The sequence below is a fragment of the Moschus berezovskii genome, chromosome 1 (genome assembly GCF_049115385.1).
Source record: "Moschus berezovskii isolate FMDL1 chromosome 1, NW_MosBer_1.0, whole genome shotgun sequence".
NCBI lineage: Eukaryota > Metazoa > Chordata > Mammalia > Artiodactyla > Moschidae > Moschus > Moschus berezovskii.
This window is the reverse complement of record NC_142460.1, coordinates 65,898,727-65,915,683: the sequence shown is the minus strand read 5'-3', so window position 1 is coordinate 65,915,683 and position 16,957 is coordinate 65,898,727. Positions and strand designations below refer to the sequence as shown.

The following is a 16,957-nucleotide window of genomic DNA, read 5'->3' as shown; positions in this document are numbered from 1 at the left end:
CATCAGGGTCTTTCCAAATGAGTCAGTTCTTCACATCAGGTGGCCAAAATATTGTAGTTTCAGCTTCAGCATCAGTCCTTCCAGTGAATATTCAGGACTGATTTCCTTTAGGATGGACTGGTTGGATCTCCTTGCAGTCCCAGGAACTCTCAAGGGTCTTCAACAACACCACAGTTCAAAAGCATCATTTTTTCAGCGCTCAGTTTTCTTTATATTCAGCATTTACTTACTGCCAATCTGAATAGCCTTGGAGAGTTTATCTGTCAGAATATTTAGATATTATTAATGAATTTGCATTCAGCATTTCATGAAATGCAGAGACTACTTTCTAACTTCTGCTGATTTGCTAATTTAAATGGAATAAGTTTCATGTGTAAATCAATTTGTTCACCAGCAATAAGTAATAGTAAATATGATGAATACCATATGAATACCTGTGGCCCTTTTTAGACTGTAAGTTCAATTCCTGTTTTTTTTTTGTAAACCAATATCAGCTCCAGTCAGGCTGAAAATGATCCAAAACTAGCAGAGCTCAGACATGGTTACAGGTCTGATGGATCTGTTGCCATTTCCCATCTGACTGTCCTGAAGAAAATAAAACGCCAGGTGAATGACCTCTGAAAGGCTACACTGACCTCCTTTTAAAGTAACATCTCCTCAGGTACTAGGAGCTGTAGTGGGGAAAATAGCTAAAGATCAACAAGAAAAATTAGAATTCTCAGTTCTTTCTTCTGTTGTAGTTTGTGTAGAGGCTGTGGGGTGATGGAATTTTATTTTGTAAGCCAATAGAACCTGATGGCTTTCCACTGATAGGACAGTTGTTATGGTAAAGGACCTTTCATTTCTACCTTAGATGGTGCTGTCAGCATCTCCCTTGATAATACTTGCTTTTATTGCAGCCCCAGAACCTGAGATTCTCCTACCATCACAGCCGCCAATAGGTAATGAAGTTTCCTCTAGTGAGTGAAAAAGAATTCACTTACTTTCACACTTACTATGTCCAAGTTCGTCCTTAGCTTTGGATTTTTTAAAAAATTATTTCTTCATTGTCCTTCAGATCTTGCTTTCAGCTGTTTCTGCCAGAAGATAAACTCTCTGCTGCCTTGACTAAGCGGAAGCTCTGAGACAGCCATACTGATTTTGCTTTGCCACATTCTTTTTGTCCCTTCTTATATCTGAGGACTGTGTCCTGAGCTTGTTTTAACCTCGTTATTCCCCACAGAGGACCATGGCTTCCCCAGGACATATTTATGCTTTCATTTTTAGAGGTTTTTTTTTTTTGCTTTCAAAACTCTAACATTTGTAAATTTTCTTTAAAAGCATTATGGCCTTTTCAGCTCTCAATATCCTGATTTCACTAGGAAACTTATTAAATAAGAGAAAGAAAAAAACTCACCGCCAATCTTTATAGCTTTTTTTCTTCAAGAGAGCAAAACTGTTCTGCTGCTGCCATCTTACCGAATTACCCACATTTTCCTTCATAATATGAGCTGTTGGTTACTTTATTGCGTTCACATCTTCCAAATGAGAGTCATGCTTTTTTTTTTTTCCACTTCTCTTTCCAAACTTAAATGACCAGCTGCATTTTTGTTCATTTTGTCTAAAAACACAGTAATCTATTTACATTAAAAAGCAATTTCTTATATGAATAAAAGTTTCACCATTTATGTTTGCTCAACTTAGTACTTAAAAATTAAGCATCTTTCATATTTTAATAAAGTTCATCATTTTTCCTTTGATTTTGATTCCTTCTTGATCATTTTTCATGCAGTCTTAGAACCTGGAACGCTGGAAACTAAACCTTCAACAACAACATTAGGTAATGCAGTGAGTGACCTACCTTTGTTTCCTCCCTTCCTGACTGCTGGCATCTTTATTAAACAGGCTCACAGTAATGGATTTGTTCATTAGTGTTCATTTGTGTGTGAGAATTCCCTATTCTTTTGGGGGGAAATTTTAATTCTTGTAGTTCAAAAACTATATCTTGTTCTTAAAAACTTGCCTAACTTGAAATAATTTCTGAATTCAAATCCATTTTACACATGTTACTGATTTGCAGATTTTTAAATGCTAAGTGAAAAAGTTTTGTTTTGAATCTTAGGCCAAATAAATTTTAGTTTTTATCCCTAGCAGCTTCTATTAATAAAAGTAACTTTTCTCATATTTCTGTTGAACATATCTTCAAAAATTTTATGAGACTGTCTTCTCCAGGCTGTATAAAGTTCTTAGTTTTTCAAGTCAAAAGAGAAAAATAGAAAGCTCTCTTGAAGAGTTATTTATTAATATTTGGCAAAAAAAAAAAAAAAGAAAAGAAAGAAATCCCACAACTCCATTTTTCAAGACTTCATCCAACTGGGTAAATAATGAAAAACAGGATACATGTCTGCACTAAATCAGAGGGCTTAAATATGCTTCCAAGATGCACATAGTATTGATGGTGAGTTTGTAGGGTCACTGTTCATATATTAACCAGCTGATTTTCTTCCTTCAGCTCCACGAAAGACCAAACGGCCAGGTCGTCGTCCCCGCCCTAAAACCACACCTAGTCCAGATGTGCCCAAGTCCAAACCTGGTAAATGTGCCATTCAGGGTTCCAGTTAACACAAAAAATGGTGTATGATGGTTTCTGACATAGTAGCTACCTACCACCTAAATGGAGAAGGGAATGGCAGCCCATCCCAGTATTCTTGCCTGGAGAATTCCATGGACAGAGGAGCCTGGCAGGCTATATAGTCCATGGATTATAGTCCAGGCCATAAAGTCCATGGGGTCGCAAGTCAGATATGACTGAGCAACTGTCATTCACTCACCACCTAAATAGCTGGGCTGCAGGTATCAGTGTAGTTTATATTTAAGCATCTGTGCTTTCTACATTCACATTTTATGGATGCATTGATATTTTTATTTGTAGTTATTGAGTATACAGAGCAATAAGTTGGGCTTCTAAGTGGATCATTAAAGTAGGGCCCCAGAAAAATATTATATGAGATGTATATTCATGGCAGATGAGGCGTGGGAAAGCAATCGTGAGAAGAGGGGCAAATGGGAGAAGTAGAAAGAAAAATTACACTTAGACAAAGTACACAGTTTAAGTAAAGATGGAAGAGTCATGTTCCCTTCTCGAGGTGCTGCTTCTTGACATAATTAGTATTTTCGGTTTTTTGCCTCTGTAGCTCTGGAACCTGCAACGGTACCACCGGAACCCTTGGTGCCCACAATCGGTAATTTTGCTCTCCCCCCATTCCTTTCCCGGGTTGTCACTTTTGCTTTTCCTGCTCTCCACCCAGGCATGACTGAAGTTCTACACTGTGTCAGAGTTTTGTTCCATGCGTTCCCTCGCCTTTCCTATCTGGGTCTGAAGAGCCTGAGGATAGGAGACTTCTAGAAGAATTCTGTGTGCTTTTTCAGGGAAGGTCTGTGGTTTTGGTCACAACTTCCTGGTTTTCCACAAACCCTCTGTCCTTCCATCACGTGTCCTTGTGTTGAGAAAACCATCTACTCTTTCTCAGGGACTTCTGTGCTCATTCTGGACTTGACAAATGGCAATGTTTTATTCCAGTGTCGTGATTACCATTTCATTGCTTTATTTGTTTAACTTGTAAGACTTTATCCCTTTTAGAAAGCTGCATGAAAGAATGGCTTCTTCAGCTTTTTCTATTTCTTTGAAGAATTTTTTTTTAGTATGTTTTGGTAACCAAAGATACATGCATTTTTCTTGGTCTTGAGTCCAAGATAAAAGTAGTATAGTCTTTGTAACTTGAGAATATTAGAAGTCTCAAGTTGATTTTACTGTTTTCAGTCCTAATGTTGTATGATTATAATTATTATAATTTCTCAGCATTCACAATAAATTTGTCACTGTCTTACTTTAGAAAATTCCAGAAATAAATAACCATGTAACACTGTGGACATGAATTTGAGTGAACTCCAGGAGTTGGTGATGGACAGGGAGGCCTGGAGTGCTGTGATTCATGGGGTCGCAAAGAGTCAGACACGACTGAGCGACTGAACTGAACTGAACACTGTATAATTTCAAGTATTTATGGATTATTTTCCTGGTTTCCTACTAAGCAAGTTTCAAATTTCTACCTTACTGTTTTTATACTGAAAAAAAAAACTATCAAGAAACTTAACTATTATACTTGTCGTTTTAAAAATTACCTATACAAAAAAAGTAATTGTAGTTCTCCTTACTTTTGCTGAAAGACATATTTTGAACATTTCCTAAAGACTTTTTGGTTTCAGAAGAATCAGTAAGAATGGACACATTTCTCACCCTTTCCACCCCAGGAATTAATTTTGTTGTATAGTCACTAAATTTATATAATCTCTTTGCTTGAGCATGTGTCCTTAATTATGACAGTTACAGACATAACGAATATGCTAATTTTTAATACCTTTCTCTTAAGCATCGAAACGACCCAAAAGGTCTAAAACTACACGTAGACCAGATGTACCTCAAATCCAGCCTGGGTAATCCCTACTTTCAGTACTAGGAAAACAGTGTGTAAGTAACACTGATCACATTCACAGCTCTGCCATGACTCTAATTATAGCCCTTTTTTCTTCAGATTCAAAACCAGCAAAGCAATTACTTTCTAAACCCACAGCAAAACCAGACACGCCACCACCTACATCCGGTAAACATAATTTCCAATGCTTTGACTTAAGATGCTTTCTCTTTGGGGATGTTGCTGAGAATACTTACAATTTGTCATGTTGTAAAACATAGAAACCTAAATACCATGATTTCTTTGTTCATTCTTCTCAAATTATTATCAACCACATTGATGTGGCTACTTTGTTCATTTCATATGTTAAATGAATAAATCAATGTTTGGGAAATTAGTAAATTTTATAACAGATTGTCTGAGCTTCCCCAGTGGCTCAGTGGTAAAGAATCCACTTGCCAAGCAAGAGACTTGGGTTCAATCCCTGGGTTGGGAAGATCCCCTAGAAAAGGAAATGACAATCCACTCCAGTATTCTTGCCTGGGAAATCCTCTGGAGAGAGGAGCCTTGCAGGCTACAATCTATGAGGTTGCAAAGAATAGGACTCTATGACTTAGTGACTAAACAACAGACAAAATTTTGCATCTGATTATCAAACAGATTCCATTTTTCTTAAAGCATTTTCACACTTTGTTTTCTCAGTTTGTGTTTGTAATGAAAGCTTGTTTTTCTTTACGTGCAACATTTTCGAGAGTGGTTTCAGCAGCAACCACTAGGGAGGCTGATCCTGTGTTCTTCTTTTACAGTAGTCACATGGAGATTGACGTTTTCTAAAATACCTTACATTTTAAAGGGTACCTATTAACTGATTTTCTACCAAATAAAAAGATACTATATAACAGTTCTGAAAATTCAATTGTTTTTTAATTGAAGTTTTCTCCTAAGATTCCAGTTAGTAGAAAATTCTAATTTACTAAGAGAACATCTCTCATAATAAATAAGTCTATCAAGAAGGCAACTTATATCAACTTAGAATAAACCAGTTTCTGTATCCTATGAATTAAGCATCAGTGAGAACCTAAGAGTCTAGCCTTCCTTACTTTTGTTACTTACATATGTTTATTTTTTTATGGTGCAGTTTTTGAGCCTGTTACATCTGAGACCGAAGCGCCGTCCACAAGCATAGGTAACGATGGATGTCTTCCCTTTCGGTCATTGTTTCTCTGAACTCACCCCTCTCATCTCTGTCACTGCCTGTAGTGTCTTGTGTAAACAGTGGTCATTCATCCACATTTTCATTCATTCCTTAAAATTGTTTGCTATTTTCAACAGGAACCTTTTTTATATCATTAGGTATTCTTACATCTGCAGCTCAGCTTGTTACTCCTGAATGTGAATCGTTCTTTGATCACCTTCAGAGATAGATTGCTTGCAGCACTTGATGTTGGCAAGAGTCACAGATGCTCTCTCTATGAATCCTTCAAACCAGAACACTGTTGAAATCTCTGCTTTTATATGTGTATGATTTATGACGTGGGAGAGAAGCAATGAAAAAGCTGATTGGGGCTTGAAAAAGAATACGTAATCATCTCTGTCTTGCAGAAGTTCTTTCTTTTGTGATTTCATACTGTTGCATTGTAACTGGAGCTTTCTCTTGATAAGTTCATCTGGTGGTGTTGAATTCCAAACAAAACAGGAATTTTCCCTTTTTGTTTGAGGGCAGTCAACTTTTAATATTGTTTTGCATTGTAGTCCTCCCTTTCCTTCACTTCTGGATACCATGTTTTCCATTAGTTCAGAAAATGTTTTCAGATGTGGCTTAAGATTACTCTATGCTGTGTTACAGAGAGTTGGTGATAAGATATTTTTGATTTTATATTTAATTTTCTATACTTAATTAAAAATAGAGACACTAATTTAAAACCAAGGAGTCATAAATCTAAATTTTGTTTTGATGCATAATTCAATCATTACAGAATATTATAGAATTATAGGAATCCTGTTTATTCAGACAAAAAGTTGTTATTACTTTCCAGACTTTTTTATTAATCATCTCTGTTCCTCACTTGAATAGTTATCTCTCAAGTATCCATTTGAAATAAAAGAATAAGTAATGACAAGTTGCAAGAAAGAGTATCACCTTTATTGTGGAGAAAAGGCATAAGCTTATCTTTTGCCTATGTGTCACAAATATCCAATAAACAGATTGATAAAGAACATTTTTAAAAATTCTCACTGCTGCCACTATTTCTTAAAAAAAATTTAGTAATGGTGGTGAAAACTGTCAAATACTAACACAAGTTTTCATAATGATTTTTAAGAGTAATTTAAAAATATGTAATTCAGTTTAAAAATTTAAAAATTAGTAATTTTAAATGCCATGGACTCAGTGAGCGATATAAACACATTGTAAATTTCAGTTTTCTGATAAAAAATTTGGGGAAAAAAAGTAATTTAAAAATTTTGTATCAGACAAAAGATTTTTTGGAGCCAAGTTTCCAGTATAACTGTAATCATATAATTAAACCCCCCATGAAAAAACACTTTTCATTGGCCTCATAGAGAAGCAAAATGTAAGGGGGTACAGCTATTTGTGAGATAAATGGGTACCAGAGTACAGCTAGTTATTACAGAAAAAATACTGTTTTTCATAAATTCTTTTTCAACATTATAGGATTAAAAGGATTCATTTTCAAGATAATTTTCTTTCTTTCCCACATTTCTTAAATCTCCATTGTTTATTGAATTGCTTTTGGTCAGTTCCTGCAACAGACATTGAACCTGTAACTCTGAGAACTGAGGCTCCTCGGACAACATTAGGTAATGATCTTTTGAGTCTTTTAAGCAAGCATATTTTCTGCTCATTGTCCACTCTATTCCATTATCATCTTGGTCAAAGTGTTTTCTCTTTTACAAGATTCTTTCATCATCCTTTTTTGTCACTGAACTATATTCTTCATTTTTAATATATTGGAGATGTTTAAAATAGGTCACTTGGTTAGAATATAAGCCTGTATGAAGCTATCACCCATATTATCCAGCTTTCCTAAAACTTTACAGAGCCTGTGGTTCTGCTGGATTGCAAATACAGTTAGGAGTCTCTTCCCTATAAACGGGGCTTCCCAGGTAGCTCAGTGGTAAAGAATTTGCCTGCCAATGCAGCAGATGCAGGATACAAGGGCTCAATCCCTGAGTCGGGAAGATCCCCTGGAGAAGGAAATGGCACCCACTCCAATATTCTTGCCTGGAGAATTTCATGGACAGAGGAGCCTGGCAGGCTTCAGTCCATGGTGTCACAAAGAGTCAAACATGACTAAGCATGCATGATTTATAAACATCAGATATAATTCTATGGCCAGCAATGGAAAGTTGTTTTAAGATATGGTATATATGCCTAAACCATGTAATTTCTAAGTATAATCCAAATTAATTTCTAAACCAACTAATTTCTAAATACAACACAAAGCAGGAGAGTCTGGGCCCCTCTCTAATGTGATGTAAAATGTTATACTTCTGATTTTCCTTGGATCAGGGTCCTTTTTGAAAATCTGGTGCCAGCAATAATAGTAAAGTTTTCAGATAATTAAAATAAGGTTATATGTTCTTTCTCAAAAGAACTGTTAGCAGACACCCCCACAAACTATTTTTGTGTGTAGATGAAAAACTTTCAAACCAGAGAGACAAATTTCTCAAGACTCAAGAAAATCTAGCACAATTTTAGAAAACCTACAGCCATGAATAATCCTTTTTCTCTGAAGTCATAAGACAGCATTAACCAGCTTCTTTTCTTCAGCTCCTAAAACATCACAAAGAGTGAGAACACGTCGCCCACGTCCACGTCCCAAACATAAAACCACGCCAAGACCCGAGACACCTCAGACCAAACTAGGTAAATATGTGGTTCCTGGTGCCTATGGACCCCTGTTAGATGTGATACTGTGGTAGGAGTGTAATTACTTGCCGCCTAGTAACCCTGTGATCCTCCAGCATGGTGCCCAAGTTACAAATGCTCTAGTCAGGATGAGTGACTTCCTCATGCTTCTTAAGACCTTCTTGGTACCTTGTATTTTTTTTCTTTTTTTTTTTTTTGCTTCTCTCACCATTTGATTACATTTTCTCTTTGACTCTGGCTCAGCAAAAACTTACCTAGTTGAGTATCTAACCTATTTAGTCCAGTTAATCCCTTATTTGATGAACCACCATGTTAGCATTGTGAGGAATAGTTTAGAAAAAGCAAATGACTTGGCTTCATTGAGTGAGGATGCTGCTCTTGTGTTAAATTGCTCATAAATGGGTAGAAAGGAATATGGGCAAAGCAACTTACTTACTGAGTTTTACCAACTGTTAGACACAGTTTATTCTTCGAGAAATGAAGGATCCATGGGCTGATGAGTGTAACGTGGACCTTGAAATGTATATAGTTTGTAGATTTGTTGGAGGAATGAAGAGGAATACCATAAACAAAAGAAATAAGGTACCATATGTGTGGGTGACAACAGAAAGATAGGACTTAAGGAGAACTTGATTGTGAGAAAGGAGGAAAGCAATGTTTACTTGGCTGGTGCTCAGAAACTGTGGATAGCAATGCTACTTTTTAGTGGGTCCATGAAGAGGACCTTGAATGCCTGACTTCAGTGACTGGATTTGAGCTACTTAACCACAGGATACTCTCCTATCCTCCCTGGGTCAGCTCTTTTCTGTCCTGATAGCAAAGAGATGCATTGACATGTTTTTCAGACTGAATGACCCTTTGTATCTTACTCTTTTATAGGCCTTTGTTTGGACAGAGGTCTTGGCCTTTTTCCAAAGTGGACTGTCAACAAAAAAGAGCCTTGCCTATTTTGGTTATTCATTACCAATATATCAACATTTGCATCTATCATGACATAGATTCTAATTGTTTGTTTTCTAATATATAGTGTTTGAAATTATACTTTCACATTATTTTCTCATAATTGTGAACCATAATGTTATTAGACAGATACCTAAAGATTTCTCTAAGCAGAGTCTTCTACTGTATTGTAAGGTAATATAAAAGCAACACTTGTAGGTAACTGTATGGAGATTTCATAACATCATGTGCCTTTGTACCCTCACCTCAGAACTTTAAAAATTTTGCTTTCTGGCAGTAGAACCAATGCTACTCTGTTAAGTTCATTTTCAAGAGAGCTTGGTGACTTTTCTTATGTGTTTAACATTTCCTTTTTTATTATTATTTTGATCATTTCTGGCTACAGACTTTGAACCTATTACTCCTGGGACATCTTTATAATGATTCTTTATACCCCTAAGGATGTGTTTTCTTTACTCGTTTTCACACCTATCTGTGGTGCTATAGAGACGATGATGATGTAATTTGTTGTCATCCTATTGCTATATTCATCTTAAAATAGAAAAGTCCTTCTTTCTAACATTAATGTATGTAAACTTTGAGACAGCTATTGACTCCATCTCCCGGCTTGTAATTGCATCACATCAATCTGAGTCTCTTTTTACACTGTGCTGATTGTTAGAACTGGAGTCCAAATGTGATTTTACATGTATCCTTTATTTAGACCACCAACAGAGTGTCAATTATTATACCATGAAGTTTCTTTAAGCATTTTACTTTCTATAGTTCAAGATTTACATGATTTTTGTTTTCTTTTATTAATGTTTCATCTCATTTTGTGTCATTATTTTAGTAAATTATCAAGTGGAAAACTCACCCAAACCTAACCGTTTTTAATTATAAGAGGATAGTACAGGATGGTTTGAACTTCTTGCATACCATCACAGTTTAGCATGATTTCTCATTAGAGATGGTTTCAAGGAAATGGTAATTCCTCATCTTCATTTCTTAAATATAACTGTAATATAATTTTTAATCTCTAGAGAATTCTCAGTTATAAAAGAAAACCTGTTAATCTGTTAAAGGAGAAAATTTCAAACTGAAGTAACAAAGTTGTCTCCACTCAAAGAAACTGGTAAACTTTAGAAAGCCTAGAACCTGGTTATATCATTCTATTCAGAGTTAATGGTGCCATCAGCACTGTATTAATCCTAGATTTTATTCCTTCAGCTCCAACAACAACAAAGAGACCCCGTGGTCCACGTCCCAAACCTAAAACCACGCCCCATCCAGAAGTACCTCAGACTAAACTGGGTAAATATGTGATTTCTGGTTTAAGGAGTCCAAACATTCTATCCCAGTTGGAACCCTGAATTCTGTGCAGATAATTGGTACATATTATTATAAGAGTCTTACATATTATTATTATTATAAGAGTCTTACATATCTCTTAAGAGTGGAAGCTACTCTTATTATTAATCCCATCCACATCCCTGTAACTGTATTAGCAACTGTGAGACACATCAGAGGTAGTAATTCTGTTTTATTTCCCAATTATTTTGTAAGCAAAAGCTGTTCCTGCATAAAAAGATAGAAAATAACATTAGGCAATGTGTATACAAATGTAAGATAATTTCTCAAATAGAACAAATGCTATATGCTGGAAATGTAAATATTTGGAACAGAAAGAGATCCAGGATAATTAGGGGACGCATCAGAACAGAATTTGGATGAGTGGAAGGTTGAGGAGACAAAGCCTGAAAACAGGAAATGTGCTGAATGGAGCTGGTGACCAGATATTCCCTTGACTATACCCATAGAATGAACTAAAGGGAACTAGGATGTCCACTCAAGAGCTTAAATTTGATCTAGTGGGCTTCAGTGATCCCTATTTCTACACAGGACCATGCTTTTTCTGTTCTTAGAACTGGAGATAACCTAATTTAATGATATTACAAGCTGAGAGGTTGTTCCTTTGTTTATTAAATGCCACTGTTTTCATTAAGGACTTAGTCTCTTAGGGGCTAAGGTCTCAGCTTCTTTTTGGCTGTCTGTTCTGTGTGTGGTGGACAGACCCTGGTGTGACCCCCTACTCCACATTGCCTCTACCTCTCACCTCCCACCCCTATAATTCCTGCCTTTTATGTTAACTTTCCGTGTAATCCATCCTCTCCCTCCCTCTCCCCCCTTCAAAGCATTATTTTTACTGGTAAGATGAACTTTCTGACATTTCATACATTCACAAAAATCTCTTTGATTTCTTTTATAACTTTTGATCAGTTCCTGCCACAATCCCTGAACCAGTCAGTCTTAGGACCGAAGCTCCAGGAACAATAGTAGGTAATGATCCACTATGTCCATCAGCATCTGCTTCTGCTCATTTGAAGCCCATTTCATCACCATCATAACCTCAGCTTCTCCTGCTTCACCAGACTCTTGTCATTCTCTATTGTCATTCAATTATTTCTTAATATATTGGAGTCTTAAAACAATTCATTTGTTACTGAGACAGTCAAGTATGAACTTAGCTTAGTATATATATATATACTTAAAGCAATGGGTTTGAATTTGTAGCATCTCATCCCCATGTAACCTTTTAATCACATTCTGTGTTACTGAGTTTCAAACACAGTCAGTGGGGTTGCAAGTGGGATGTCTGTCCTTGATCCAAGCGAGTCATTGTCACAACTGATGTGGTGTGATGTAATTCTTGCCCAGATCTAAGTTTTTACGTTTTTATGACCTGTGTGATTTTATGTTGTCATTTTAGGCAATGATATGGTCTTTTTTTCAGTAAGGAGTGAAATAGAAAATATACCCAAGGCCAGTAAATTGAAATTACGTGTCCCATCATTAGTATAAAGTCACCCTACCCCTCTCCCACCATCACCATAATACAGTAGGTTTTTGGAACTTTTTTTCATTTAGAAATCACTTTTGAGGATCTCCTTGATAGATCAACTAATATTTCTATGTGATTTTTGTTTTTCATAGTAATATAATTGATAAATAGAGGCAATAATCAAAATAGTGACAAATATTTCAAAGTCAAAAGAAAAATTTCCTGAAACTCAAGAAATTATAGCAAGTATAATCCTATCCACAGCTTCTGGAACTCAAACCACTCTATTAACCTGAAGTTTTCTTCCTTTAGCTCCCAAAGTGCCTCAGTGAATTCATCATCCCCATCCCAAATCTAAAGCCACACTGAGTCCTGAAGCACCTCAGGGCTCAGGTAAATGTGTAGATCTTGGTTGAGGAATCCTGGAGCCCATCCCTGTGGAGTCTAGAGAAAGTGAAGGGGCAAGTTGGGATCAGCAACCGCTTTCACCCCACAGTAGGCAAGCGGAACATAGCTGGATGGGTCTTAGGTGGTAGCTGAATCCCTTCCTCTTTGCAAATTAGAATCTTCTCTCTAAATGTCTGTTTCATTGGCTTATCATTCGATGCTATTCATCCTTTATATATTGAATGTGTGTAGTGGACTGAAACAGCTATGCAACAAACATACGTGGGCAAATAGATTATTTCTTGGTAACTGTCTAGCTTGTATATGTCACAGTATAGATCCAGGCAGGAGTTGATAGTATTTTCTATAAAGAACAACTTAGTAAATACTGGGGGCTTTGTGGCCCCGGTAGTCTCTGATATCTATTTTCCTTTTTCTTACAACCACTTAAAAATGGAAACAGGCAGTATGAAAGCAAGCTATGGGCAAGATTTGGCCTTTGGGCCATAGTTTGTCAATGTGTAATTTAAAGAAACAATCAGAGTGGACCAGAGTAGTTAAGAAGGACTTTAGCATTCAAACTGTTATAGATTTGGATGACTAGGGAGCAGGGAACAAAGAAGTTCAGAAAGGCAGGATGTGTAGAGACCAGTGAGAGGAGGCAGAGGCTTCTCTGTCAGGCTTCTAAGTGCTGATCAGAACATTATACTGAAGTGGCTGTTATACTGAAAGGGCTCAGAGGGCCAGTTGAAAAGGGTTTTTCACTGCTGGACTTAGGAGTTTGAGTTCCATGTCAGAATCTTCAGTATGGGAGGCTTTCCCCAGGCACATGACAAAAGGATGCAGCTAAACCACAGACTGAATGGCTGCCCTTTATCTTGCTCTCTAAAGTACTCCAGTTGGGCAACGCTTGTGGTTTCTTTCCAGAGATCAGTTTTAGCAAGATGGGTACGGTCTACTTTGGTACCTAGACTAGGGTCATCACAGAATGAGAAAGTTCTCAGGCACTTTTCAGGGACAGTTATCTGATTACAAAGACCTTCCTGAGTGATAAACTGGTACCTGAGTGCTGGGAAAGATTGAAGGCAGGAGAAGAAGGGGACAACAGAGGATGAGATGGTTAGATGGCATCACCGACTTCATGGACATGAGTTTGAGCAGCTGGTGATGGACAGGGAAGCCTGGCGTGCTGCAGTCCATGAGGTCGCAAAGAGTCAGACTCGACAGAGCAACTGCACTGACCTGAGTGCAGATAAATCATATCCCTCTGAGACTATATAAATGTTTGAAATTATACAGTTAACATTTAACATTTCTTTTTTATTGTTATTTTTGGCCAGTTCCTGCTATAGTCTTTGAACCAGTTACTCCTATAAAAGAGGCTCCGGAGACAGCATTCGGTAATGCCACTTTCTGACCTTTAGCAAGAGCTTTCCCTACTCATTGTCAAACTTCTGCTCATTCCACTCTGTTGCCATTTAGTTACATTCTTTATCTTGTGAGAAAAACATGCATAAAACAAGTTACCTCTGGTTCTAAAGAGAGCCATGCCTGGATCTAGTCTGGGATATCTTCCTATCCTGTAACATATTTAAATTTTTTTTCATGCCAGTTTATGTTTTTAGCTCAACCAGAGTTCTCTGTTAAGGTAAATTTCATGTATTTATTAGAGTGCCTGATCCTGATCTATGCTAACCAAGCTGTGACACAGAAATTCCTTTATAATCCTTTGTACACCTGCCTTTTTTATCTGCCTGTTTTGTTGTTGTTGCTATTGTTTTAACATTTGTGTGATATGTTTGTAGTAAACTGTCTATCAGGTAATGTGATCAAGGCTAACAAGTTTAAATAGTAAGCCTCATCCTTTAAGTTGAATCTGACTCCCCCTTACTCTCCACCATAGTATAGAAATGACTCAATCTTTTTAATGCAGTCTAGGAGAATGTGATAAAATACATATCTTGACTATCTGAATTATTACCTTCATTTTATGTATCAGCTTTTTCCCCAAAGTATCATCAATAACAAAGGAATATATAATCACATAACCAGGGCAAAATTTTCACCCTAGACAGATCCATTTCTTAAAACTGAAGAAAATTTATCAAGCTTTGGAAAACTTGAAGGTTTTTTCAAAAACCTGTGATTTTCAGAAGCATAAGCTTTAAAGTAGCGAGGTTTTCTTTTTCTACTTCCCAAAACATCCCAATAGGCACGTCATTCACAATACAAACTTAAAACTACTTCATGTCCAGATGCAGTAGAGGTTATACCAGACAAAAGCAAAACAAAAGGGTTCTTGACTTAAGGAGTGTGGTAGCCTACCACTGATTGAAAATGGAAAACTATTTACCCCCTAGTGAGGACACTATGAAGAGTCCTTGTGCCTTCAGAGCTGGCGAGGAGTTCTTGTTTGGAAGATACATAATCTCTCCAAGTCTGGGTAGTAAGAGACAGGTTTGCTTCTCAGTCTGCAGGGTAGTTAAGCACAAACATTTTTCCTATGTGAACATCCTAGAGAATGAGAACAGTGCAGAGTGCTTTTGCAAATTCAAGATTTTTCTTTGGTACACAAACATTAAGTGTAGATTTGTAATAGCGAGGCTTTTTTAATGGGCAGCGTGTAATCCAAAATGGGTACTTTGGATCTATAGTTCTTCTCTAGTTGTTGGAGGGAACCCAGATTCTTTTATCTCATACTTTCATGGCAGATCTTTAAAAAGTTAAAAATCAACGTGGCTTCAGTAGACCAGAGAAGGAGTTTGGGGCTTGATGTCACATTAGAATTTGCACAAGTGGGTAAGTGAGAGTGAACAAAGATGAAAAAAAGGATATGCATAGAGGCAACCAGAGGGAGGAGAGATCCTGCTTTTTCTATGTGACAAATAAAGCATTTTTGTTGGGGACGATGCACTTGAACAACACCATGCGAGGTTGGCTAAGACTAGTGTTGTTCTTAATGAGCATCATGGTATCTCTTCTTCCCACACTTGGATAGTTTTCCCTGTGCTGAGAGTGGAGAGGTGCTTTACTGGATCCATGGACTAAGTGGCTGCCCTTTATCTAATCTTCTTCTTTGGACAAAAGTCACAAGATCTTTCCAGAACTGAGTTCTCAGCAATATTATCAGAGCCATTTGGGGCTATTTGTGTAATGGTTGCTTGATTATTTAGGAACTTTTTCTGCAACCATAATTTGATAACATTGTATACAGTTTCTTTATTCAGCATCCACAAAAGTACAGGCTAGTTTTTCACATGCTTTTTGAGGGTTGTTAGAAACATGTTTACTAAATACCTCAGAATTGTCCTAAAGTCTACCAGAGCAGATGCAGATAATCAAGCACTAATTACAAGAACTGTTTCCCTCTTGTGCTGCTAAACAGAGACCAAAGGTAATGGCTATCTCATGAGATGAAGAAGTCCCTAACTACAGTTTGGCCAAGTGTGAGCACAATAATTGATTAGTCTGCGGGGGCTGCTGTAACAAAATACCACAGACTGGGTGGCTTAGACAACAGCTCTTGAGGCTGGTAGTCTAAGGTCAAGGCATCAGCAGGTTTAATATGTCCCGGAACCTTTCTTCTTGGCTTGTGTCTTCATATGGCCTTCTCTGTGTGTAAAAGCTTCCCTGTGTCTCTCTCTCCTCTTATAAGCAAGCAGTCCTAAACTGGCTTCTGGTCCCATTCTTACAACCTCATTTAAGCTTAACTGCATCTTTAAAGCCCCTAGCTCCAAATATAGTCACGCTGGGATTTAGGACCTCAGCATGTGAATTTTGAGAGGATACAATTCAGTCCATAACACCCTTCATTCAGAAATTTTAAAAAGTATTCTAGAGGTAGTATTACACTGACAAGATTCATTTTGACATGAATGTTGTAGCTATTCATACTTTATTAAAAAAAAAATACAACAAACGTCTCTTTTGTTTATTACTTCAGTTCCTGTTACAGACCTTGAACCTGTTACTTTTGCAACTGAGACATCTGGGACCACACTAGGTAATGACACTGGGCCACTCTCCTAGTGCTTTTGTTTCTCCTTGTGTAGTCCATTTGGTCTCCATCCCCATCATGTGCTTTTCTCCTTTCACAAAATGACATCATCATCCTCTACTGCAATTCAATCACTTCCTTCATCTGAAGAGTGCTGAAGCCTCTTTTAAAAAGTGTCCTGTTGTTGTTATGAGAGCAGACATGTGCTTAGTTCAAAAGATTTACCTGCCATATAGTGCATTTGAAATTATCACATTGATTTGTGCTTTGTTGAACATTGTTCTGAGTTAAAGCTGAGTTGAAAACAAATTTGGATCTCTTTTTTCTCCAGGCTGATGAGCAATAACAACTACTCTTAAGTTCCTTTGCACATCTTCTACATTTCTAGATTTAAAAAATTAAAAACCTATTTGCATGGTGTGTTTGCTTCTTTGTTGGTGTTTTAAGTA

General features: G+C 37.0%; 1 protein-coding gene across 18 annotated transcripts in view; it reads left to right on the top strand.

Moving 5' to 3' along the window:
* Nucleotides 1-16,957, top strand: part of ABI3BP (ABI family member 3 binding protein) — a 306,112-nt gene that overhangs the window by 180,511 nt on the left and 108,644 nt on the right. For 14 of the 18 annotated variants that reach the window (XM_055414325.2, XM_055414393.2, XM_055414159.2 and 11 more), the window contains 12 exons: nt 900-941; nt 1,772-1,819; nt 2,492-2,572; nt 3,174-3,221; nt 4,572-4,640; nt 5,590-5,637; nt 7,212-7,271; nt 8,245-8,340; nt 10,513-10,596; nt 11,563-11,622; nt 13,852-13,911; nt 16,455-16,514. The exons of 1 other annotated variant lie outside the window; for it this stretch is intronic. In XM_055414325.2, coding sequence (XP_055270300.2) covers nt 900-941; nt 1,772-1,819; nt 2,492-2,572; nt 3,174-3,221; nt 4,572-4,640; nt 5,590-5,637; nt 7,212-7,271; nt 8,245-8,340; nt 10,513-10,596; nt 11,563-11,622; nt 13,852-13,911; nt 16,455-16,514 — 756 coding nt within the window. The remainder of the gene's footprint in view (nt 1-899; nt 942-1,771; nt 1,820-2,491; nt 2,573-3,173; nt 3,222-4,571; nt 4,641-5,589; nt 5,638-7,211; nt 7,272-8,244; nt 8,341-10,512; nt 10,597-11,562; nt 11,623-13,851; nt 13,912-16,454; nt 16,515-16,957) is intronic. 3 more of the 18 variants (XM_088836640.1, XM_055413538.2, XM_055414068.2) reach the window with 2 other exon arrangements.